At 43.9% G+C, this 26632-nt stretch overlaps 1 protein-coding gene across 4 annotated transcripts in view; it reads left to right on the top strand.

Moving 5' to 3' along the window:
• DENND1B (DENN domain containing 1B) overlaps positions 1-26632 on the top strand; it is a 253388-nt gene that overhangs the window by 74940 nt on the left and 151816 nt on the right. For 3 of the 4 annotated variants that reach the window (XM_056523457.1, XM_056523454.1, XM_056523456.1), the window contains exons 4-6: positions 18711-18760; positions 18885-19004; positions 24042-24111. In XM_056523457.1, coding sequence (XP_056379432.1) covers positions 18711-18760; positions 18885-19004; positions 24042-24111 — 240 coding nt within the window. Of the gene's footprint in view, positions 1-11750; positions 11889-18710; positions 18761-18884; positions 19005-24041; positions 24112-26632 lie in introns of those variants that run through there. The other variant, XM_056523455.1, reaches the window with a different exon arrangement.

The raw sequence follows: 26632 nt of genomic DNA, 5'->3' as shown, positions 1-26632 counted from the left end.
CCTCTGTGGTATACAGCAGCTGATAAGTACTGGAAGGATTAAGTAGAATTAATGAACAGATATGTTTAACTTTCTGGCACCAGATAAAAAAAAAAAAAGAAAGAAAAATTAAGTGCAGCACTCGGGTATCATCAAAAACCGCTGAGAAAGCATATTTGTGCTCTATTTACTCAGGGGACTAGGGGGCCCGTATTATGATCAGACCCCAACTAATCAGATTCCTATCTTCCTTATGATACGTTCCTTATCTTGGGATCCAGGCTTTGGGAGACATTTATCATTGTAGGTGGAGTATTTTTACACCATTTTTTTTTGTGTGCTGTAATGTGTAGGAGCACCACATTTATGGACACAGGGTATTTGATCTATTTTGTACAGATGACACATTTCCTGAATTCCCTGGTTTATTCTTTGCGCAAAGCTTTGCAACTTTTTAATCCTGCCGCGCAAAAATTTGCGACTTTGCTACACCTACACCAAAAAGCTGAGCCACGTCTGGGCTGGTGTATTTTTGCGACTTTTTGGAAGTGTTTGCGCAAAAATGTACAACTTTTCACAAGTGTTGCAATTGATAAATACATGACCACTGCATAGTGAAAAGGATAAATGGTGTACTGCCAGTCAACATTGTGGACGTCTGTTTGAAAAGTCTAAAAAAAAAAAAAAACATTGCGTCAAAACTGCGCCAAATATAGGCAACAAAACAGCTATAAATGCAATGATGCAATCCCCCTTTATGCTTATAGAACTCTTAAAGGGGTACTCCGGTGGAAAACATTTATTTATTTATTTATTTTTTAAATCAACTGGTGCCAGAAAGTTAAACAGATTTGTAAATTACTTCCATAAAAAAATCTTTACCCCTCCAGTACTTATTAGCAGCTGTATGCTACAGAGGAAATTATTTTCTTTTTGAATTTCTTTTTTGTCTTGTCCACAGTGCTCTCTGCTGACACCTGATCAGGAACTGTCCAGAGCAGGAGAAAATCCCCATAGTAAACCTATGCTGCTCTGTACAGTTCCTGACACGGAAAGAGTTGTCAGCAGAGAGCACTGTGGACAAGACAAAAAAGAAATTCAAAAACAATAGAATTTCCTCTGTAGTATGCAGCTGCTAAAAAGTACTGGACGGATAAAGACTTTTTAATAGAAATAATTTACAAATCTGTTTAAAGGGGTATTCCAGGAAAACTTTTTTTTATGCATCAACTGGCTCCAGAAAGTTAAACAGATTTGTAAATTACTTCTATAAAAAAATCTTAATCCTTTCAGTACTTATGAGCTTCTGAAGTTAAAGGAGTAGTCCAGTGGTGATTCAGTGGTGAGCAACTTATCCCCTATCCTAAGGATAGGGGATAAGTTGCAGATCGCGGGGGGTCCGACCGCTGGGGCCCCCTGCGATCTCCTGTACGGAGCCCCGACAGCCCGCGGGAAGGGGGCGTGTCGACCTCCGCACGAGGCAGCGGCCGACACGCCCCCTCAATACAACTCTATGGCAGAGCCGAAGCGCTACCTTTGGCAATCTCCGGCTCTGCCATTGAGATGTATTGAGGCGGCGTGTCGGCCGCCGCCTCGTGCGGGGGTCGACACCCGCTATCTCGGCGGAGAGCCGGGGCCCCGTACAGAGAGATCGCAGGGGGCCCCAGCGGTCGGACCCCCCGCGATCTCAAACTTATCCCCTATCCTTAGGATAGGGGATAAGTTTTTCACCACTGGACTACCCCTTTAAGGTTGTTCTTTTCTGTCTAAATCCTCTCTGATGACACGTGTCTTGGGAACCGCCCAGTTTAGAAGAGGTTTGCTATGGGGATTTGCTTCTAAACTGGGCGGTTCCCTAGATACGTGTCATCAGAGAGCACTTAGACCTTAACTTCAGAAGCTCATAAGTACTGAAAGGATTAAGATTTTTTGATAGAAGTAATTTACAAATCTGTTTAACTTTCTGGAGCCAGTTGATTTATAAAAAAAAGTTTTTTCCTGGATAACCCCTTTAAACAAATTTGACTTCTATTAAAAAGTCTTTACCCATCCAGTACTTTTTAGCAGCTGCATACTACAGAGGAAATTCTATTGTTTTTGAATTTTTTTGTCTTGTCCACATTGCTCTCTGCTGACAACTCTGTCCGTGTCAGGAACTGTCCAGGGCAGCACAGGTTTGCTATGGGGATTCTCTCTTGCTCTGTCCAGTTCCTGATACGGGCATCAGGTGTCAGCAGAGAGCACTGTGGACAAGACAAAAAAGAAATTCAAAAAGAAAATAATTTTCTCTGTAGCATACAGCTGCTAATAAGTACTGGAGTGGTAAATTTTTTTTAATGGAAGTAATTTACAAATCTGTTTAACTTTCTGGAGCCAGTTGATATATATAAAAAAAAAGTTTTTCCTGGATAACCCCTTTAAGTTTCTAGCACCAGTTCATTAAAAAAAAAAAAAAAAAAAAAAGTTTTCCACCGGAGTACCCCTTTAAGTATCATTTTCTAATTGGATTTAACCAGATCAATATCACATTTAGTTTGTGCATAACCCTGTCTTTCGTACAATGCTGAAACTTTAGCAAACTCTCTGGTTACAATGAAGTTTGTCGCCTGCGCTCCATCCGCTTCACCTGCTTTGTCGGTGGTGGCATGTGTGGCATCTGAATGGGAGTCCCCAGTTCTTATCCGCATAATCTGGGGTTAATGTCCACGTCTGTATTAGCCTTTAAGGGATAATCACGTATCTAAATTTCCATGTTTATTTTTTACGGCTGAGCCGCGTTAATTCTGGAGAGGATTACACTTTAAGGAACGTTGTCGAGTGGTTAGCATAGCCCAGTGTTTTTCAAGCAATGTGCCTCCAGCTGTTGCAAAACTACAACTCCTAGCATCCTGGAAGCTGTAGTTTTGCAACAGCTGGAGACCCACCGTTTGGGAAAACACTGGCAAAGCCGTTGGGTTGAAGGCTGTCTGGGCATGCTGAAAGTTGTAGTTTTGCAACAGCTGGAGGCACCCTGGTTGGGAAAACACTGGCATAGCGGATGAGATGAAGGCTGTCTGGGCATGGGTCGAAGGTTGTCCGGGCATGCTGGAAGTTGTAATTTTGCAACAACTGGAGGCCCATTGTTTTGGAAAACGCTGGCATAGCGATGGGTTGAAGGCTGTCTGGGCATGCTTGGAGTTGTAGTTTTGCAACAGCTGGAGACCCACTGTTTGGGAAAACGCTGGCATAGCCGATGGGTTGAAGACTGTCTGGGCATGCTTGGAGTTGTAATTTTGCAACAGCTGGAGACCCACTGTTTGGGAAAACGCTGGCATAGCCGATGGGGTTGAAGGCTGTCCGGGCATGCTGAAATTTGTAGTTTTGCAACAGCTGGAGGCACCCTGGTTGGGAAAACACTGGCATAGCGAATGCAAAGAAGGCTGTCTGGGCATGGGTCGAAGGCTGTCCGGGCATCCTGGAAGTTGTAGTTTTGAAACAGCTGGAGGCACACTGTTTGGGAAAACACTGGCATAGCCATTGGGTTGAAGGCTGTCTGGGCAGGCTGCAAGTAGTAGTTTTGCAACAGCTGGAGGCACCCTGGTTGGGAAAACACTGGCATAGCCGATGGGTCACAGTACGTTGCCAAAACTTCTTTTGTAGAATCAAAATCTTACTTTGCCAATAATCACATTTTACCCGAACTACAAATAAAAGCTAAAAAAAAAATGATAATAATAATGATAATAAAATAAATAAAAATTCAATAATATAAAAAATTAAATAAAAAAATAATGAAAAAAAAATTATTATAACTACATCACCTGTAGTTATAATGTGACTTCATATTTCTTGTTCTGATCCAAATGATGGATTTAGCTCTTTACCTATTAAAAAAAAAAAAAAAAAACTATTTAAAAAAGCTTTCCCCTTTTGTTGCGCACAAAGGTTAAAAGTGCACGTTGGGGATTATGATGAAGGAACATTTCTTCTTTACCGGGAGGGTATTCTGGAAAATCAAACCAGCATATGGCACCAGGCAAGAACACCCCCCCCCCCCCCACTTATCTGCCTCTTTCGTCTGCCAAAGCCCCTTTTGTCTGAGCCCCATTGTTACCGGGACTTATTGACAGTTGTAGAACGTAGCTGAAGACACGAGGGACACCCACCACCCCGGGGAGAGGCACAAGCATGGATTATGGAAATATGAATTGATCTTTAGAAGTAGGGCCCTTCCTCTGTTCTGCGCAGGAAATACAATGAAGAGGGGGAGAAAGGGGCTACGGCGAAGATGTGAACGCTGAAGAATGGGCCGGGAGCTCACCCTTTCCCAGCTGTTGGTAAAAAATAAAAAAAGGGAATAAAAATGTAGCATTTGTACATCACAAGGAGCTGTGAAAAGGCAGAGGATAATGAAGCGACTTGTTAGACATATTTTGGAATAATGTATGCGCCACTGTTTAATCCCCTTATATCCAGACACTGTTTTAATAATGCAGAGGATGTTGCCAGCAGGTTTCAAAGATAAATTCTGTCATTTTTGACGGGTGTGAAAGGAGCTTGTGTGTGGGTTGGGAGATATTTCTATTTATCTGCAGTGTTTGTGTGCGGGACAGCGGGCACAAGGTTCCTCCCGCGTACACCGCTTAATTATTTTATTTCCGTGGCTTCTTCTATGACCGCTTCTATTACGCCTCTTCTTCCTACTTGTGGTGTTATTTCTTCTTTGATGGCTCCCCTATAGATGCTATTACCGTGTGTAGAAATCTAGAATGCTTGTATGTGGTTGCCTGCATCCCGTCCCCTTCATCCACCCATTCCCCTTATCTTCATCCATCTTCCCTCTCTGGTCGAACTTGATGTACCAGTCTGTATAGTACCCGTGCTGACTACCGGGGGGTGGGGGGGGGGGGACTTGGAGCCATATTGGATAGACTTCAGATGTATGACAGCCGCAAGACAAATGCACATACATAAAAATTAAGTAATACGTGTAAAGTAGTTGTATTTATTCATATGTTGACCAATTTGAGTGTGCAGCACCACGGAATCTGTGTGTGCCATATAAATAATAAACTATTATATGTAGTACACAATTGCATATATATATATAATATAAATGTTATTATTAGTTTTAATAATCACTAAGTAAAAAAATATACATCCCACCACCATCACTGCAAAGTAAAACTTCCCCCGCCTATTACTACTCTATTTACAAATCATACTTAGCAGTACATACATGGCAGTAGGCCCCCATATAGCAGTAGGCCCCGATATAGCAGTAGGCCCCTATACTGCCCCCATTAGAGTTGACCCTCATGTAGCTGTTGACCCCTCATAATAACAGTAGGGCCCCATACAGCCCTTATATAACATTTGGCCCCCATATAGCACCTCCATACAGCCCCCATATAGCAGTAGGCCCCATCCCTACCTACCATTATTATGTTCATTGTCCATCTACCTATCACTAGGTTCACATACATCTACCTAACACAATTGTTTACTGTCTACCTGGTCGTATTCTGCACATTAACTATCTACCTACCATTATTAGGTTGACTCATAACCTACCTTACCACTCCTAACCTTAATGTCCATCTACCTGCCACAGTTGGTTACTCAACATCTACCCATCATTATGTTCACTGACCACCTACCTACCATTTTATATTTATTTATTACCTACTTTTATTTTGTTATTATCTGCCATCCATTATAATTTTTTCTATAACCTACTAACCATTATTATATTCATAATTATCCTACATCCATTACTGAATAATTACCTACCTCTTAAAATGTTTAACTATGCCATATTTCCATTATTGTATTAATCCTACCTACCATCATAATATGAACAGAACCTATCTTTCATTATGATATTTACTGATCTCCTTCTTCCATTACCACTTATCACAGTGTTTCCCAACCTGAGGCCCTCCAGCTGTTTTCAAACTTCATCTCCCATCATGCCCTCATAGCCTTTAGCTGACACTGCATGGTGAGAGTTGTAGTTTTGCAATTGAATAGCCACAATTTGGATTGCAGGGACTTGCCATTGACCTACCATTATTATAATCACCATAGTTACCTAACTTTTAAAGATACAGCCCATGCAATGACATTTCTTCAGGAGGGTATAACGCATCATATAGATTATAAACAATTAGCACCATTTGCCATTGATCTGCTGTTAAAAGAGCAATCCAGTGAAGAGTTATGACAATTACTTGCATGATATAGCGCCACCTAGTGTTCAGGGTGTATTGCAGTGTTCACCTGAGTGCAGGACACGCATGCTCAGTCACTCTGCAGCAATAGCGATCCGCATTTCCTAACAGGACAGAAAATAGAAATAGCTTACTGCTCTGCTTGTCAGAGAAGGAGCAGAGCCTCTGCAGTATAGAGGATAAAACTTATTTTTCAGGGAAAGTAAGAAGGGACTATATTGTCAGCTGCAAGAGGGGGGAGGAGATTGATTCTGTCCAGGGTCCACCCCAACATCAACGAATAGCAAAAGCAACAACAGGACACAATGGAAGCAAAAGATGAGAAAACACCACAGATAGTAAAACAGGTGTTACTAGACCTTCAGGACTTTTGGTATGAAAATGTTTTATGGTATAACCTCTCTGAAGTGTCCCTGCCATTTAAATGGGCATTATCATTAAAAAAAAAAATTCTATTGCACTCCATATGGTAAATAAAAAATCTTTCTAATTAAGTTTTCTATGTTTTATTTGTTTTTAAAAACCATGCCACTAGGTGTCTCCCTACTTGTCCAAAGTACATTCCCCCCAAAGAGTACATTTCCCCCCATTGCACAGACTTTGGACTCCTGCTGGCCTGGCAGAAATCCAAAATCAGGAAATGCAGTTATAGACTTACAATGGAGCCTTTCTAGTGTTACTGGGAGGTTGGGGAGCGAAGCATGTGGCTCAGATATGTGAAAGTTGTTCATCGTACAGTCTTACTCCTGAGATCTGCTGTGATCCTGGGATATAAGCTGGGGTATCATGTGACATTGCGCTCCACTGCCGAATGGCAGATCCAAATTTTTCGCTACAGATAACTGTAGCAGAAATAATGCAGATTTAATGTTTATTTTCCGGCAAAGTCCTACAGCAATTGCTGACAGCACAGGAGATGATTAGTGGCTCGAGGTGACAGGCGGTTGGAGGGGAACCATGACCAGTAGCGGGCAGCAATTTCTAACTGAGAGGGAAGCTCCATGCTGGATGACTGGCGATGCGGAGGCTGGTGACGTCACGGCCATGCCCCCTCCCATAGACTTGCATTGAGGGGGCATGGCCGTGATGTCACCAGCCTCCAGCGCTGAACCCGACGCTCTAAACGAATGCCGGGTGCAGCACGGAGATCGCAGGGGTCCCTAGCGGTGTATAGGGAATAAGATGTCTAGGGGCGGAGCACCCCTTTCTTGATGTTAGTAGCAATATTAATACAGTGACCCCCCGACCTACGATGGCCCCGACATACTATAATTTCAACACGCGATGGCCTCTCAGAGGCCATCGCATGTTGAAGGCATCATCAACATACGATGCTTTTTTATGTCGGGGCCATCGCATAAATGGCTATCCGGCAGCGCAGACTGCTTCAGCTGCCACCGGATAGCCGTTTACGGCTGACGATCACTTACCTGTCCTCCGGGCTCCGGCGCGTCCTCTTCGGGATCCCCTCCATCGTCGGCGCTCTCCATCAACATCACGTCGCTGCGCACGCCGTCCTGTCATCCAATATGAGCGGCGTGCGTAGCGGCGTGATGGCGGCGACGGAGAGCGAGGATGCCGGGGAAGCAGAGGCCTTGCCGGAGCGTCGGGGACACGGCGACAGCGATGGAGGGCGACATCCCGGGCAGCGGGGACGGTCCGGAGCGGCGGGGACAGGTGAGTACAACTTCCTCTAACAGTGGTCTACATCCTGCGAACCTCCAGATAAAGCAAAACTACAACACCCAGCATGCCCGGACAGCCAACGGCTGTCCGGGCATGCTGGGTGTTGTAGTTTTGCAACATCTGGAGGTCCGCATGTTCTAGACCACTGTCCTATACTTTACATTGCACGGATCCCTTAACATGCGATGGTTTCAACAAACGATGGTCCGCTTGGAACGGATCAACATCGTATGTTGAGGGACCACTGTATTAATGTTAATATTAATTAATAAATCCTCACACAACCCCACTCCCCCCCACAATAAAAAGGATGCTTTATGCATTTTACTATACCTATAAATTTCTCCTTCCCTCTTTTTCTTCTGTGCTTAAAAGAAGTCGCTGCAGAAGATACTGGCTGTAGAAAAATAATGGACGTAAACTTTACATGCCCTCAGCCAAAAGAACTTCCCCCGAGGAACCTGAGAGAAACCAACTCCTATCAGGGCAATATGGGGGACAATGAGCGGAGTACCCGCATGTTCAGATCCTTTCCTTCTGATCTTGTCGGCTGTTTTCTTCTAGGTTTGCCCGTACATACATTTTTGGTTTTACCTTCATGTCCTTTTCTTTCCTTATTTCTCGCCTTGTATAATCACAGAAGATTTTACGTCACTTTCAGATTCACAAGATGCTTTCCTATTGATCACTGGAGCCCCAGTTCACACTACCCGGGGGGGGGATAGAGCGTCAGGTTGCTTTGTCTATGACCTAAGCTCAGAGAGGAGCCCCCTCCCGTGTCTGCGCTGTTGATAGAACGCTCCACAGACCTGCTGGCTAAATGAATTTTAAAGACTTCCAAGGTTTTTAAGTGGATTTTCCCCCGAGACCGGGACCAGGCAGCTCGCCAGCACACAACACTCCGTCCTGCATGTGTCTCTGCGCACATGGTTGTCCGCGGTGGAATTCGCCCATAGTTTGCAAATATTGGAGTACAGCTGTCTGTCTGTGAAATGGAGAGCACATACATTAGCTGCACATATGCAAGCGATTGCCCTGCAAAATGCATCCAGCGCCATCTCGAGTATCCGCAATGTGACGTTTTTTTCCCTAACGATTGTTGAGTTTTAGTTAGGCTGCATTCACGCCACGTTTGTGCGGTACAGTTCCCGTATACGTTTTCAGTTTGAAAACCGTACGGAACCATATTGAAAACCGTAAGCATTGACCCTCCATTGAAAACCGTATGCCAAACTATGCATCCATTTGTGTACTTTTTGCGTCTTGTACGGTTTTGTTGTTTTTTTTCCCCATACCCAAAACCGTAGCCTACCAGAGTTTTTTGTCCAGTGGTGGCGGTGTTAGGACTCAGGACCCCCGGACAGGCAACGGGAGAGAAACGGGTGGTGGCGGCGGCGGTCTCTGGCACCGCAAAAGCCGCTGCAGTTCATTGATTTCAACCGCCTGCTTTAAATCAACAATCTACAGCGGTGTCGTTGGGGGGGGGGGGGGGGGGATAAATAGCCGTTAACTTATACCGGAATATCAGTACAGTGGTCCCTCAACATACGATGTTATTTCGTTCCAAACGAGCCATCGTTTGTCGAATCCATCGTATGTTGAGGGATTCGTGCAATGTAAAGTATAGGAAGCTGTACTCACCTGTCCCCGCCGCTCCCGATGGTGACCCCGGGCCTCCGCTGGGCTCTCCTGGTCTTCTCCGGTCCTCCGCTGTCTTCTCCGGTCCTCTTCTGTCTTCCGCAAGGCCTTACTGGGCCTGCGTAGCGACATCATTACGCAGCAGCGTATTGACGTCATCGGAGAGGGCCGAGACGACACCGGAAGACCAGCGCTGGACCCGGAGGGCACCCCAGAGCATCGTGGAGGGGTAAGTAATACTTACCGCACCACACAGGGAACATTAAGCTGCTATCCGGCAGCAGCTTAAGCATTTTAATGTGATGGCCCCGACATAAAAAAGCATCGTATGTCGATTTGATCATATGTCGGGGCCATCGTAGGTCGGGGGGTCACTGTATAAGTTATCGGCTTTCGGCCCTAAAAAAAAAGGTATCGGTCGATCCCTAGTTTGCATTATATGTTTTTTGACTTTGCACATGCGCAGTGCACAACGAAAGTTTTTTTTTCTTGGAACTTCAATCAAACAAGTGAAACTTTATTCATAATGGAGTAAAAGGTTCAACATTTATACGTTGATATACTTAAAAAACGGATGCAACCGGACATCATTTTTCAAACCGTATACAGGTTAAAATTTGTACACACGTTTTGATACAGTTTAGTCAGGTTTTGAGGAATCCGTTTTTCATCAAAAACCTGAGACTGGAACTGTATCGCAAAAACGTGGTGTGAATGCAACCTTACAATTTTGCCATACTGTTTTGAGTCAGTTTTTGTTTTGGAAAACTTATCCTTCAATAACTGAGAAAACTGTATGCAATTGTATGCAGTGATTACAATGTTCTAAAAAAAAACGTATACGGTTTTTAGAACAAAGGACACAAAACCCTTTATAAACAAAAAAACAGGACACAGACAGACACAAAATTGTGGTTGACTGCAGTTTTGTGCACGGCAAAAAAAAAAAAAAAGCACAAAACCCTACAAGTACAAAAACCTACACAACCGGATACATCTTGTTGTGTACTTTTCTCTATGGGAGGTCAGTGTATTTGGTTTGCTATATGGTTTTCAAATTCAAAACCGTATACGGGATTCGGAGAGCAAAATCGAGATGTGAATGCACCCTGACTGTTTATTTTACCATATTGAATTCTTGACGTCATTTAGAAATATGCCATCACTTTATATTGATTTAATACTATAGTGACATGATAAGGTATCTCCTCTATAGTCAGTTCAATACTCCTCCCCACATGACATACTCTCCGTGCATAAAATGTATACAGTGACCCCTCGACCTACGATGGCCCCGACATACGATAATTTCAACATGTCTGCCGCCGGATAGCCGTTTACGGTGCCCCGTGAGCTCCGGTGATGGTCACTCACCTGTCCTCGGGGCTCCGGCACGTCCTCTTCGGGATCCCCTGCATCGTCGGCACTCTCCATCATCGCCATCACGTCGCTGCGCACGCCGTCCCGTCATCCAATAGGAGCGGCGTGCGTAGCGACGTGATGGCGGCGACGGAGAACGCGGATGCCGGGGAAGCAGAGGGGGACACCCCGGGGACGCAGCGACAGCGATGGACAGTGACGGTCCGGAGCGGCGGGGACAGGTGAGTACAACTTCGTCTAACAGTGGTCTACAACCTGCGGACCTCCAGGTGTTGCAAAACTACAACACCCAGCATGCCCGGACAGCCGTTGGCTGTCCGGGCATGCTGGGTGTTGTAGTTTTGCAACACCTGGAGGTCCGCAGGTTGTAGACCACTGTCCTATACTTTACATTGCACCTTTACATTGCACGGATCCCTCAACATGCGATGGTTTCAACAAACAATGGTCCATTTGGAACGGATTACCATCATATGTTGAGGGACCACTGTACTGTGTCCCTGCATAAAATGTATTAAATGCCCTGTAACCATTAGATATATTTGGGGCACCTACACATTACCAGCACACAAAAAAGGTTATCAAAAAATGCTTCACCCACAATGATAAATGCCCCCACATTGCCCCCATACTGTCTCGTTTGGTGTTCATAGCTATTGGATAGTGGTTGTGGCCATCAATAACCGGACAATGGGACCAATTGGGACATCGGGGGAGATTTATTAAAACCTGTGTACAGGAAGAGTGGTTGCCCATAGCAACCAATCAGATCGCTTCTTTCATTTTCCACTGGTCTCATTAAAAATGAAAGAAGTGATCTGATTGGTTGCTATGGGCAACCACTCTTCCTCTACACAGGTTTTGATAAATCTCCCCCTTTTAAGTGCACTTAATGTTTTTGAGCGCGTCTTGCAGATTTATATATTAGGGGAGCTATCTATATGGCTGTAGAGTGAATATATGTATACAGCCATGACCCAATACTACATCAAGGTATATGGTTAAACATAGAATATGTCGGCAGATAAGAACCATTTGGCCCATCTAGTCTGCCCAATAATCTGAATACTATAAATAGTCCTTGTCCCTATCTTATATGAAGGATATCCTTATACCTATCTCTATCTTATATGAAGCATAGCCTTATACCGATCCCTATCTTATATGAAGGATAGCCTTATACCTATCTCTATCTTATATGAAGGATAGCCTTATACCTATCCCTATCTTATATGAAGGATAGCCTTATGCCTATCCCTATCTTATATGAAGGATAGCCTTATACCTATCCCTATCTTATATGAAGGATAGCCTTATACCTATCTCTATCTTATATGAAGGATAGCCTTATACCTATCCCTATCTTATATGAAGGATAGCCTTATGCCTATCTCTATCTTATATGAAGGATAGCCTTATACCTATCCCTATCTTATATGAAGGATAGCCTTATACCTATCCCTATCTTATATGAAGCATAGCCTTATACCTATCCCTATCTTATATGAAGGATAGCCTTATACCTATATCTATCTTATATGAAGGATAGCCTTATACCTATCTCTATCTTATATGAAGGATAGCCTTATACCTATCTCTATCTTATATGAAGGATAGCCTTATACCTATCCCTATCTTATATGAAGGATAGCCTTATACCTATCTCTATCTTGTATGAAGAATAGCCTTATGCCTATCCCTATCTTATATGAAGGATAGCCTTATGTCTATCCCTATCTTATATGAAGGATAGCCTTATGTCTATCCCTATCTTATATGAAGGATAGCCTTATACCTATCCCTATCTTATATGAAGGATAGCCTTATGTCTATCCCTATCTTATATGAAGGATAGCCTTATACCTATCCCTATCTTGTATGAAGGATAGCCTTATGCCTATCCCTATCTTATATGAAGAATAGACTTATGCCTATCACTATCTTATATGAAGGATAGCCTTATACCTATCCCTATCTTATATGAAGAATAGACTTATGCCTATCACTATCTTATATGAAGGATAGCCTTTAGGGGTGTGAATCGCCAAGAATTTGGCGATTCGATTCGAATCGCGATACCAGTGCGGCGATTCGATATATCGCGATATATCGCGATACCGTCTAGGTGACGATACATCGCGATATATCGCCCACCTGGGAGCATTCATAGATCCCAATAGACGCCGCTGTCAGCTTTGACAGCGGCGATCTAGTACTCCGGTGCTCACTTTTTTTTATGTTATCCCGTCCGGGCTGCAAAATAAAATAAAACGCACTTTATCTTACCTGCCAACGAGCCCGCGGAGCTCCGGTACAGTCCGGTACAGGTGTTCGGTCCCCGGGCTGTATTCTTCTTACTTCCTGTTAGTCCGGCACGTCACATGGAGCTTCAGCCTATCACCAGCGGAGGCGGGACATCGCTGCGGCCAGTGATAGGCTGAAGCTCCATGTGACGTGCCGGACTAACAGGAAGTAAGAAGAATACAGCCCGGGGACCGAACACCTGTACCGGACTGTACCGGAGCTCCGCGGGCTCGTTGGCAGGTAAGAAAAGTGCGTTTTATTAAAAATTCCACATCCCTAAAAGAATCGATTCAAAAATATTTTGAATCGATTCTGTATCGGCAAATGAAAAATCGCGATTATCGCGAGAATCGATTTTTTCTTACATCCCTAATAGCCTTATACCTATCTCTATCTTATATGAAGGATAGCCTTATACCTATCCCTATCTTATATGAAGGATAGCCTTATACCTATCTCTATCTTATATGAAGAATAGCCTTATGCCTATCCCTATCTTATATGAAGGATAGCCTTATGTCTATCCCTATCTTATATGAAGGATAGCCTTATACCTATCCCTATCTTATATGAAGGATAGCCTTATGTCTATCCCTATCTTATATGAAGGATAGCCTTATACCTATCCCTATCTTATATGAAGGATAGCCTTATGCCTATCCCTATCTTATATGAAGAATAGACTTATGCCTATCACTATCTTATATGAAGGATAGCCTTATACCTATCTCTATCTTATATGAAGGATAGCCTTATACCTATCCCTACCTTATATGAAGGATAGCCTTATACCTATCTCTATCTTATATGAAGAATAGCCTTATGCCTATCCCTATCTTATATGAAGGATAGCCTTATGTCTATCCCTATCTTATATGAAGGATAGCCTTATACCTATCCCTATCTTATATGAAGGATAGCCTTATGTCTATCCCTATCTTATATGAAGGATAGCCTTATACCTATCCCTATCTTATATGAAGGATAGCCTTATGCCTATCCCTATCTTATATGAAGAATAGACTTATGCCTATCACTATCTTATATAAAGGATAGCCTTATGCCTATCTTATATGAAGGATAGCCTTATGCCTATCTCTATCTTTTATGAAGGATAGCATTATGCCTCTCCCTATCTTATATGAAGGATAGCCTTATATCTATCCCTGTCTTATATGAAGGATAGCCTTATACCTATCCCTGTCTTATATGAAGGATAGCCTTATGCCTATCTCTATCTTATATCAAGGATATCCTTATGCCTATCTCTATTTTATATGTAGAATAGCCTTGTGGTTGGCTTTAAATCAAGGATGTATGGGGTCCACATATACTCTGGTGGGGGGGGGGGGGGCCTGAATGTCTTCCATATTTTCTCACCATTAACCATTTGCTCAGCTCTAATGCAGACATCTAACATACATTTTGTACTTCTAAGGCCTCATTCACATTGCCATTGGACTCCGCTATTCGGAGTTTCATCGACAATCCGTCAATAAGGACAGAAGTTTAGCAGAGAAAAAAATTGTGCAAGCACTATTTTTTTCTCTGCTAAAATCCTGTAAAATTACCGGGTCACCGATGGACCCCATGCAAGTGAATGGGGTCCGACATGACCCAGTAGTAGCCGTTTGCATCCGAGCTGTTTCAGGGTCCGACTGGCTAAAAAAAAAAAAAAAAATTAAATATCGGACCCTTATCGGGTCGGTGCAAGCAACCGTGTGAACCTAGCCTAAGCTGTACAATATTCAAGTCCCTAGACCAGTTTTTCCAAAGCAGGGTGCCTCCAGCTCTTGCAAAACTACAACTCCCAGCATGCTGGTTGTCTGGGCATGCTGGAGGTTGTAGTTTTGCAACAGCTGGAGGCACCCTGCTTGGGAAAGACTGCCCTAAACAAGCGTCCCCGAAGGACATAATTACCATAGGTGGGAGAAACATGTAGGGAAGTCAGTTAAGGGTGTTATATGGTTAGGTGTTTTGGAAAACACTGGCATAGCCATTGGGTCGAAGGCTGTCTGGGCAGGCTGGAAGTAGTAGTTTTGCAACAGCTGGAGACCCACTGTTTGGAAAAACGGAAAACACCTTATCGGGTCGGTGCAAGCAACTGTGTGAACCTAGCCTAAGCTGTTCAATATTCAAGTCCCTAGACCAGTTTTTCCAAAGCAGGGTGCCTCCAGCTCTTGCAAAACTACATCTCCCAGCATTCTGGTTGTCAGGGCATGCTGGAGGTTGTAGTTTTGCAACAGCGGGAGGCACCCTGCTTGGGAAAGACTGCCCTACATAAGCGTCCCCTAAGGACACAATTCCCATAAGTGGGAGAAACATGTAGGGAGGTCAGGCTTTAAAGGGGTACTCCGCTGCTCAGCATTTGGAACAAACTGTTCCGAACGCTGGAGCCGGGACTCGTGATGTCATATCCCCTCCCCCTTATGACATCACGCCCCACCCCCTCAATGTAAGTCTATGGGAGGGGGCGTGACGGCTGTCACGCCCCCTCCCTTAGACTTGCATTGAGGGGGCAGGGTGTGACGTCACGACGGGGCAGGGTTATGACGTCACAAGCTCCCGGCTCCAGCGTTCGGAACAGTTTGTTCCAAATGCTGAGCAGTGGAGCACCCCTTTAAGGGTGTGATATGGTTAGGTGCCAGTGTGGGGCTGTCCTTTTAAGGGCGAACCAACACTTGCCAAGACAGGTGTGAAGATGACAGCCATTTGACCGCCTTTGGATACCCCACACTGTACCTTACTACACCTATATGCTGAACAAGGCCATTATTAATATTTGTTGTGTGTTTCCGTATACTACTGCATGTAATCCCTTAATCCCCTATATCCTTTCAACAAGGCACAAGAAGGTGCAAACACTCTCTGCACACTCTATACGCATACACACATATATACATCTGTGCAAATAATAATGCGATTATGATGTCACTAGAGAAATAAAAATCTGTTCGAAACGTTGAGGCTTTGTTACGTTAGGCGCTGCATGTCATGTATGACAACTCTAAGAGAATGGATCATACCATGGCCGTGTGCGCGAGTTGTCACCATTACTGCTTGTATATATTGTGAGCTGCTCTATACATTTTTTTTTTTATGTTTCCTTTTGTATTTAAGGGCTTCGTCTGCCCCCCCCCCCCCCCCAGCCCCCCCCCCCCCCCCACCCCCCAGCTGCCTGTCTCTCCGAGCGCATTATGAAATTGTGATGGCACATGACAAATTCTTGTCAAGCATCACATCAGTATACAGGACAGGGATGTTTTCCATATAGCGAGGAATCTCATGTGATACCCATATGTCTTTATTAGAAAGGAGGTCTCAGCAGGAGTGTGGGAATCTCCGTCGCTTTTCAGACATCCGAAAAAGAACAGTCTAATGTGAGGCTCAGCGAAGAACCTCTGTGTTCATATAAGAATCTTACAGGCCACCCGTGCGGTCCAGCTGGGAAAGCTCAGGCCCAGTGTTGATCCTTTGTCTATTCCCTGTACATTACAGTTACGGATATTTTTGTATAATGCTCGGATTTGGCCTTTTCCGGTTGGTCGCACCGGAAGCCTGTACAGTGAACAGCGACTGCAACACCAATGATGTATGATTTGCTGTAGGGTATTTTGTTTCGTAGCATTTTTAGTGCTTAGTATAGTTATTTATTATTATTTTTTTTTTAAAGGGAAAGAAGGATAACTGTACTGTAACTTGTACGCATTAGTTAACCCCTTAAGGACTCATTTTCACCTTAAACGGGTACTCTGCTGCTCATTGTTTGGAATAAAATGTTCCCGAATGCTGTAGCCGGCGCTGGGAGCTCGTGATGTCATAGCCCCGCCCCTTCATGATGTCACACCCCACCCCTTCAATGCAAGTCTATGGGAGGGGGTGTGACAGCCGTAGTAGCTATCTTCCAGGGATGAAGAAAACTGTGTCTCTAGTGCAGTGCTTCCCAACCAGGGTGCCTCCAGCTTTTCCTTTTGGCTGTCCAGGCATGTTGGGAGTTGTAGTTTTGCAACAGCTGGAGGCACCCTGGTTGGGAAAGACGCTCTAGTGACATCTCTAGGTAGTTGCCCTGTAAGTCAAGGTTCTTATATAAGTCAGATGTTATTTGGCTGGGCGGACGTCAATTCTGCTTGTCTCCAAAGGTGGGGGCCTGAGTGCTCAGGAGGATGGTCAGTTTAGTAACGAGAGCCAGGCCCCATATAGGAGATCGCTGGGGGTCTTAGCGGTCGAAAAGACAATTTTGGGGCGAAACCCAAATTTAGGAGGCACTTGACCAAAAACTGGTCCTGTCAGGGCATGCTGGGAGTTGCAATTAGTAACTAACTACAACTCCCAGCATGCCCTAACAAAGCCCATGACACTTCAAGTGACCCAAAACAATAACTATAACCTATACCTTACTACTATGTAGTGCAACATGCTAGGAGTTGTAGTTTTGGTTTAGGTCAGCTGCAGAGCTCTAGGCTGTGTCAGGGGATGCTGGGAGTTGCAGTTAGTTACTAACTACATATTTGGTGCATCCCTATAGTACACCCACGCATATACATACACACACATATATACTGTATATACACACACACACATATATACTGTATACACACACATATATTCTGTATGTACACACACACATATATACTGTATACACCCAAATATATACACACACAGATATTCTATATACACACATATATACAGTGTACATATATATATATATATATATATATATATATATATAATGTATATACATACACACAGTGGTATGTGGAATGCTGTGGGCATGGCTGAGGTCCAAAATCAGGAAATGCTGAGGGGTGTGTGCAGCCATAGCCAATCATAGCTCATCTCACACTGAACTGCTCTGGACTGTATGTAGCAGAGTGAGGGAGGAAGTTCTCCCCTGTAGGGCTTCAGATGATGTCAGGCCTGCTGGGGAACGCCCCTTCCCAGTCTGTGAATCTGACTGAGACTGAGCAGAAAATACAGAGCAATATCAAGGTAGAAAACTAAAAAATAATAAAAAATAAAGGCAGGGGGTGGTTTATTATGATGGGGCAGTGACCTGGGAGGATTATAACATTTAGCAAGATCATCCATCATGCAGCTGATGTTGCATTGTTCAATGTAGTGATCTATCATTATGCTAAACTCAGCTGGAAGATCAAGGACATCTTTTAAAACACATAGTAGTAAAACAAAAAAATTGTGTGAAGAATGATCAGCTGTAATTGAAAAGATGTAACATGGTTCATCAGATTGATCGAAATCAGCCATCGTGGCTACTTTGATCTAATACGTTTGTCCGGCTTTTGGTTAAAACGTTGAATAATAAAGTTTGTTTTATGGCGTCAATAGTAAGCATCCACCAGGACATGGAAGATTAATCCTTTACATTCTTGTTTATCATATTGAAACAATTATATCTCGTTAATAGTTCCTTTTTATAGTGTTTTCATATAACATCCTGTTTTCATTGTGTTCGGTTTTTACCAATGACTCTTTCCTCATTTTTTTCTGTAGGACTTGCTATGCATGGTGCCGAAGTTCTGCTTCCCCTTTGCAATTGATAGGTAATGTCATCGACTGTTTTTAACTCTTGTGTCTCTTCCACGATTGATCTTCTTACATTAATTGCCTTTAACTGTCTAGTTTTTACGCATATTATAATATATTTTTTTATGACATCTCTTCCAGGGGTACACAGTCCCAAATGGGACAGCACTTTACTTTTGTCCTGACCGATATAGACAGTAAACAGAGGTTTGGATTCTGCCGCTTGACGTCACGGGGTAAAATCTGCCTGTGTATTCTTAGGTAAGTGTATCGGATCCCCATACATACAGTGGGGATAAAAAGTATTTAGTCAGCCTCCAATTGTGCAAGTTCTCCCACTTAAAAAGATGAGAGAGGCTGTAATTTTCATCATAGGTGTACCTCAACTACAAGAGACATAATGAGAAAAAGAAATTCATTTATTTGCAAATTATGGTGGAACATAACTATTTGGTCACCTACAAACAAGCAAGATTTCTGGCTCTGAAAGACCTGTAACTTCTTCTTTAAGAGTCTCCTCTGTCTTCCACTTGTTACCTGTATTAATGGCACCTGTTTGAACTTGTTATCAGTATGAAAGACACCAGTCCACAACCTCAAATAGTCACACTCCAAACTCCATTATGGCCAAGATCAAAGAGCTGTCAAAGGACACCAGAAACAAAATTATAGACCTGCACCAGGCTGGGAAGACTGAATCTACAATAGGCAAGCAGCTTGGTGTGAAAAAAAATCAACTGTGGGAGCAATTATTAGCAAATGGAAAACATACAAGACCACTGATAATCTCCCTCTGTCTGGGGCTCCACACAAAATCTCATCCCGTGGTGTCAAAATGATCACAAGAACCGTGAGCAAAAATCCCAGTACACGGGGGACCTAGTGAATGACCTGCAGAGAGCTGGGATCAAAATAACAAAGGCTACCATCAGTAACACACTATGGCGCCAGGGGCTCAAATCACGCAGTGCCAGACGTGTCCCCCTGATTAAGCCAGTACATGTCAGGGCCCTTCTGAAGTTTGCTAGAGAGCATTTGGATGATTCAGAAGAGTATTGGGAGAATGTCATATGGTCAGATGAAACCAAAGTAGAACTTTTTAGTAAAAACTCAACTCGTCGTGTTTGGAGGAGAAAGAATGCTGAGTTGCTTCCAGAGAACACCATACTTACTGTGAAGCATGGGGGTGGAAACATCATGCTTTGGGGCTGTTTTTTCTGCTAAGGGACCAGGACGACGGATCCGTGTAAAGGAAAGAATGAATGGGGCCCATGTATCATGAGATTTTGAGTGAAAACCTCCTTCCATCAGCAAGGGCATTGAAGATGAAACGTGGCTGGGTCATTCAGCATGACAATGATCCCAAACACACCGCCCGGGCAATGAAGGCTTTGTAAGAAGCATTTCAAGGTCCTGGAGTGTCCTAGCCAGTCTTCAGATCTCAACCCCATAGAAAACATAGGAGGGAGTTGAAAGTCCGTGTTGCCCAGCGACAGCCCCAAAACATCACTGCTCTAGAGGAGATCTGCATGGAAGAATGGGCCAAAATACCAGTAATAGTGTGTGAAAACCTTGTAAAGACTTACAGAAAATGTTTGACCTCTGTCATTGCCAACAAAGGGTATATAACAAAGTATTGAGATTAACTTTTGTTATTGACCAAATACTTATTTTCCACCATAATTTGCAAATTAATTCTTTAAAAATCAGACAATGTGATTTTATGGATTTTTTTTCTCATTATGTCTCTCGTAGTTGAGGTATACCTATGATGAAAATTACAGGGGTCCTCCGGTGAAAAATTTTTTTTTCAAATCAACTGGTGCCAGATAGTTAAACAGATTTGTAAATTACTTCTATTTAAAAAAAATCTTAATCCTTCCAGTACTTATCAGCTGCTGTATGCTCCACAGGAAGTTCTTTTCTTTTTAAATGTATTTTCTGTCTGACCACAGTGCTCTCTGCTGACACCTCTGTCCATGTAAGGAACTGTCCAGAGCAGGATAGGTTTGCTGTGGACAGTTCCTGAGACAGACAGAGGTGTTAGCAGAGAGCACTTTGGTCATACTGGAAAGAAATTTAAAAAGAAAATAACTTCCTGTGGAGTATACATCAGCTGATAAGTACTGGAAGGGTAAAGATTTTTTAATAGAAGTAATTTACAAATCTGTTTAACTTTCTGGCACCAGTTGATTAAGAAAAAAAAAAAAAAAACGGAGTACCCTTTTAATACTCCAAAAGGGTTTGGTGAAAATGTACTTAACCCAACCTTTTCTGGATCTACTATTTTTACCAGTTTTGTTTCACACTCAGATCTCACGTGTTTCCAATTTTCCTAGACTTTTTATTTTCTTATCCGTACATGGGAGAGTCCCTTCCCCCCCAGCACTTTCTTCTGTCTGGACGGGAGGAAAGGCAGTCTCTCTTGCTTTAGATGTGAACCTGCAAAGACCGGGGTCTCCTTACTAACTCGGAGCAGCACCCGCTCACCTGCCCCTTCTTACACAAGCCACTTCCTCTCCGTCACTTAACCTCTGACTCCTTTAATTTAAGCATGTCCCCTGCAGTGGCAACCAAGTGGCACAAGAGCCCGGAGCGAGGCTGCGCCGCTAATAGGTAACAGCCCTGGGAATCCTTTCCAGGGGAAACTGCTTGAGTCGCCTTCTAATGAGCTATGAAATATGGGACAGATTTTAGAATGGGACAGCGCCTTATGGGGCCATGTATTTTCTTACTAGGCTTAAAATTCAGCAAACCCCTCACTCTGAGTATTAGACACAGATGGAAGTGCTCCAGTGAACACATCAGGTGTCCCAGTTGTAATTCACATTTGGTCCACAAAGCAAAGTCCATGTATCCAGTAAGAAAACGATAATAAAATTAGTTTGTAACTCTATGTATACGTGATGCATGCTAACACATTTATAGGTAAAACAAAATGGAAGTGCGCTCCATAGCGTAAAATCGCCACTGTAAGGTTCAGACTAATGCAGTAAGAAACTCTTACCAATGGTCAGTGTGGGTGAGTAGAAAAGCCTGGTCTGCCACCTCCCCAACCTTAAGGAAACAAGACAGGTGAAGACTTCCACAGGGCAGTGAGTGGATAATGGCGCTGACCAAGATAGGACACGTCCGGTAGGTAAAAGGGATTTATTCAAATGCAACGCGTTTCACCGCGCTGGCGCTGACCAAGATAGGACACGTCCGGTAGGTAAGATGGATTTATTCAAATGCAACGCGTTTCACCGCGCTGGCGCTGACCAAGATAGGACACGTCCGGTAGGTGAAAGGGATTTATTGACCAATTTAGTATTGTATTTACACTGCATTTATGTCTACATTTGTTGAAACTTTATGCACAAATTTTCCTTACTGCTAGTTATTTTATCAAAACCCCTTAGGGTAAAGTCAAATTTGCTCAGAGTTGCTGCTTTATCAAATGCAACACATTTTCCCACATTTTTGCACGGTCTTACTCCAGGCTGGACAACACTTTATAACGTACTAAGATATTCAGCTATATATGAAGGTGTCTCTTTGATAAATTTGGTGCAAGTACACATGATGTATGCACAGACAAACAGCAGGAAAATGTACCCCCATAGACTTAAAGAGTACCTGTCATCAAACCATATTTTCTAAACTAACTCAGGTTATATTCCCTAACTACTCCTAACACCCCTCCTGCCCTTAAAAAAAATTCTGAGCTTTCAAAGCTGTGTGTCATACCTTTCCCCTTGCTCACATTGTGTGAGCTCCTGGCAGAAGAAAGTGGGCGTTCCCCAGCAGGCACAATGTCACTGAAGCCTGCAAGAGCTGTGCCTCACCATGCCCTGCACCCACTTCCTGAGTTTGGTCTCCTGCCAGGCCTGGAGGAGACCAAACTAACTGTTTGACTTGTATTAGGGAATAGAACAGAGCCACCTAGTGGCCGTTTTGTCAATCACATTAAAAACAAGTAAAGGTTGGGAATTTTAACAGCAAGTAAATAGCTAAGTGTCTTATAATCACATAAGGAAAAATATATTAAAAGTTTAGCTTGGTGATGGGTACTCTTCAATGGTATAACCCCCAATTTCTACTTTAGTCTCATCCCAATACATAGAAACATGTCCCTTTTATTTTCTCTGTTTATCTTGTGTAGTTTCCAGAAAGGTGGGTCTTATATTGTGTACATCATAAATATGTATATACAGGAGTCAAGTGACAGTTCTGGGGAAAAAAGTGTGGGAACTCACCCAAAATTTCCAGTTATAGGGGTACTAGACATCTTATACCCTATCCAAAGGATAGGGGATAAGATGTCTGATCCCCGGGGGTCCCGACACTGGGGACCCCCACGTTCTCCCTCCGGCACCCGGCATTCGTTTAGAGCATTGGGTGCAGCACCGGAGGCTCGTGATGTCACGGTAATGGCCCCTCAATTCAAGTCTATGGGAGGGGGCCGTCACACCCCCTCCCATAGATTTGCATTGAGGGGTCATTACTGTGACGTCACGAGCCTCTGCCCCGCATGTCTAGTCATCCGGCACGGAATGAAGCTCGCTCCGTGCACCGGATGTCTGGGGTGACATAGCTGAGATCGCGGGGGTCCCCAGCAGCGGGACCCCCGCGATCTGACATCTTATCCCCTATACTTTGGATAGTGGATAAGATGTCTAGGGGCGGAGTACCCTTTAAGGGCTGGTCCTGCAGGACTCCTGCTAATGGGAACTGTGTTCCTGCTGTGGAAAAAGTGCATGAACTCCGTTCCCATGAATTCCCGCAGGACTTGAGCCTTGTATATATACCTATACACCTTAACTAAACCCTAAATATGAATTTCCATAGGCAATTTCTGGGGTGTTTTTGTAGCCATCACTGTGACATCTTTCTCCACATTACAGAGCAAAGGTTCACCACACATGCCGGCTTTAGCTTGTGTATTATGTACAGCTCTTCACATTGTGATGACCCCAATGACTGCCTCTCTGTGGAGCACGGCCAGCTCTATTGAAATGTATGACCTCTCCTGCGCTGAGCAGCTCGGTATCCCTCTGTAGCAGGGACATAAATCTGCCACCCAGAGGAGGGAGATGCCCACAGAGGGGACATGCTATTTTTCATTAGACAGTAGAGAACAATATTCATGCAGTAATATGATAAATGAGCCGCACAGTGTCTTCTCCAGCAGATAAATCAACAACTGTCTATGGGGCTCGGACTGATTGGACGTGGGTATACGTATGTAAATATGTGGATATATGTGCTGTGTCTGCCGCCTCTATATGTCTTTTAACATTGTTTTTGTCCCCACAGTTATCTGCCCTGGTTTGAAGTTTACTACAAGCTGTTGAACACTTTGGCTGACTATCTAGTTAAGGAACAGGTAAAAGGGTCTTCTCTAGGATTAAAGGGAATGTAGCACCAAGTTTTTTTTAATTTATTTTATATATTTATTTAAACTGGATAGAGACAGATATTGATACTATACAATGCCAAAAAATTAATAGCCCAGTTCTGGAAAGACTCGAAACCCCCAACTAAAGAACAATTTATTAAGAAGATGGAGAAGGTGGTGGCATGGGAGAAAGCTCTGTATGTAAAAAGGGGACTAGGGGATACATTCAGTTTGATTTGGAACAGGTGGATAAATAGATTGTGATGCTGGTCTTGGATTCAGAGAGAAGGAGGTTTTCCCCTTATACCGTATTTTTCGCTCCATGAGACGCACTTTTTCTCCCCCCAAAAGTGGGAAGGAAATGTCTGTGCGTCTTATGGAGCGAATGTGTGTGCCGATACCCGGCATTTGCATGGTATTGGGGACTCGTTTAATGTCCCCGATACCTGCTGCAGTGTGGCCGTCAAATGCCCCGCACCGCTGCCCCGTTCTGCCGTCCGCATCATGGCGTCCTATGGAGGAGCATGTGACACACACGTCACTCCACCTCTTCCCCTGCGCCCAGCGTAACGCTACGACGTGTATGTCACATCTTCCTCCATAGGACGCCATGATGCGTACGGCAGAATGGGGATGCGGACAGCAGAATGGGTCAGCGGAGCAGCAACCGCAGGTGAACAACTACCGTGGGGGCACTATCTACAAGTGGGGGCACTGTCTACAAGGGGGGGCCTGCTTTTTACAAGGGGGCACTGTCTACAAGGGGGGCCTGCTCTTTACAAGGGGGCCTGCTGTTTACTAGTGGGCACGGTCTACAAGGGGGGACCTGCTGTTTACAAGGGAGCACTGTGTACAAGGGGGAGCCTGCTGTTTACAAGGGGGCACTGTCTACAAGGGGGCACTGTGTACAAGGGGAGGGGGGGCTGCTGTTTACAAGGGGGCACTGTCTACAAGGGGGAGCCTGCTGTTTACAAGGGGGCACTGTGTACAAGGGGGGGCCTGCTGTTTACAATGGGGCACTGTGTACAAGGGGGAGCCTGCTGTTTACAAGGGGGCACTGTCTACAAGGGGGGCCTGCTGTTTACAAGGGGGCACTGTGTACAAGGGGGGGCCTGCTGTTTACAATGGGGCACTGTGTACAAGGGGGGGCCTGCTGTTTACAAGGGGGCACGTCTACAAGGGGGAGCCTGCTGTTTACAAGGGGGCACTGTGTACAAGGGGGAGCCTACTGTTTACAAGGGGGGGGGGGGGCTGCTGTTTACAAAGGGGCACTGTGTATATGGGGGAGGGCCTGCTGTTTACAAGGGGGCACTGTGTACAAGGGGGGCCTGCTGTTTACAAGGGGGCACTGTCTCAAAAGGGGGGGGGGCCTGCTGTTTACAAGGGGGCACTGTGTACAAGGGGGGCCTGCTGTTTACAAGGGGGCACTGTCTCAAAAGGGGGGGGCAGCTGTTTACTAGGGGGCACTGTCTACAAGGGGGCACTGTCTCAAAAGGGGGGGGGGGCTGCTGTTTACTAGGGGGCACTGTCTACAGGGGGGGCGGGGGGCTGCTGTTTTTTTTTCTTGTTCTCCTCCTCTAAAACCTAGATGCGTCTTATGGTCAGGTGAGTCTTATAGTGCGTAAAAAAATACCGTATATTCTTGCCCCAACCCCCCCCCCCTTTTTTTCCGGGCCTTTGGAAGCCCTCGGGCCATCTAGACAGCTTTATTTTGGGAAGCCCGTAATAATGTATTTTTCTTGTATATCCAAATATTTAATGTCTTATGTATGACCAAAAGTATGTTTTATATGTTTATTGTTTTAATATTCTGTGAGGATATGTATTGACTAATAGAAGTTTCAAAAAAAAAAAAAAAAGAGAGACAGATATTGAAACATGTTATTTTATTGTAATCTGTTTCAATTTTCTGATCGTGATTTATTTATTTCATTTTTTAGTACATTATTATTGGGGGGTGGCCATCTTGTTTTTAACAGCATTTAAGAGGTATGCTTTACAGCAAGCTGCATTAGAAAATAGACAGGAGCTGTTACAGTGACATGAATGGGATAGGTGTCTGGGCATGCTCTGTAACCTTTTAATGAGGTCATTCAACAAAGGGGGGGAATGGGCTAAACTGTAAGCATCATCTATTGTCTGGCCAAAATAAAAACTGCAAGATATCAAGCTTATTTTAAAATACAGATAGTGCTTCATTTTGATGACACATTCCCTTTAAAGCCACAATCACATGTACACGACAGATGTGATGACTTTACAGTAGTGTCCTGAAACAATAAAAAAAAAAAATTGTAAAAAATGTAAGGTACAGCATTTTTCAAGTTTCAAACACAAACAGTAACCTCCACCCCACATGCACACTACAAACACTAGTGCAGGTATTGTAGTCACATTTAAAGGGGTATTCCAGGAAAAAACTTTTTTATATATATATATATATATATCAACTGGCTCCAGAAAGTTATACAGATTTGTAAATTACTTCTATTAAAAAATCGTAATCCTT

The sequence above is a fragment of the Hyla sarda genome, chromosome 6 (genome assembly GCF_029499605.1).
Source record: "Hyla sarda isolate aHylSar1 chromosome 6, aHylSar1.hap1, whole genome shotgun sequence".
NCBI classification, from domain to species: domain Eukaryota; kingdom Metazoa; phylum Chordata; class Amphibia; order Anura; family Hylidae; genus Hyla; species Hyla sarda.
This window is presented reverse-complemented; position numbering and strand designations above follow the sequence as displayed.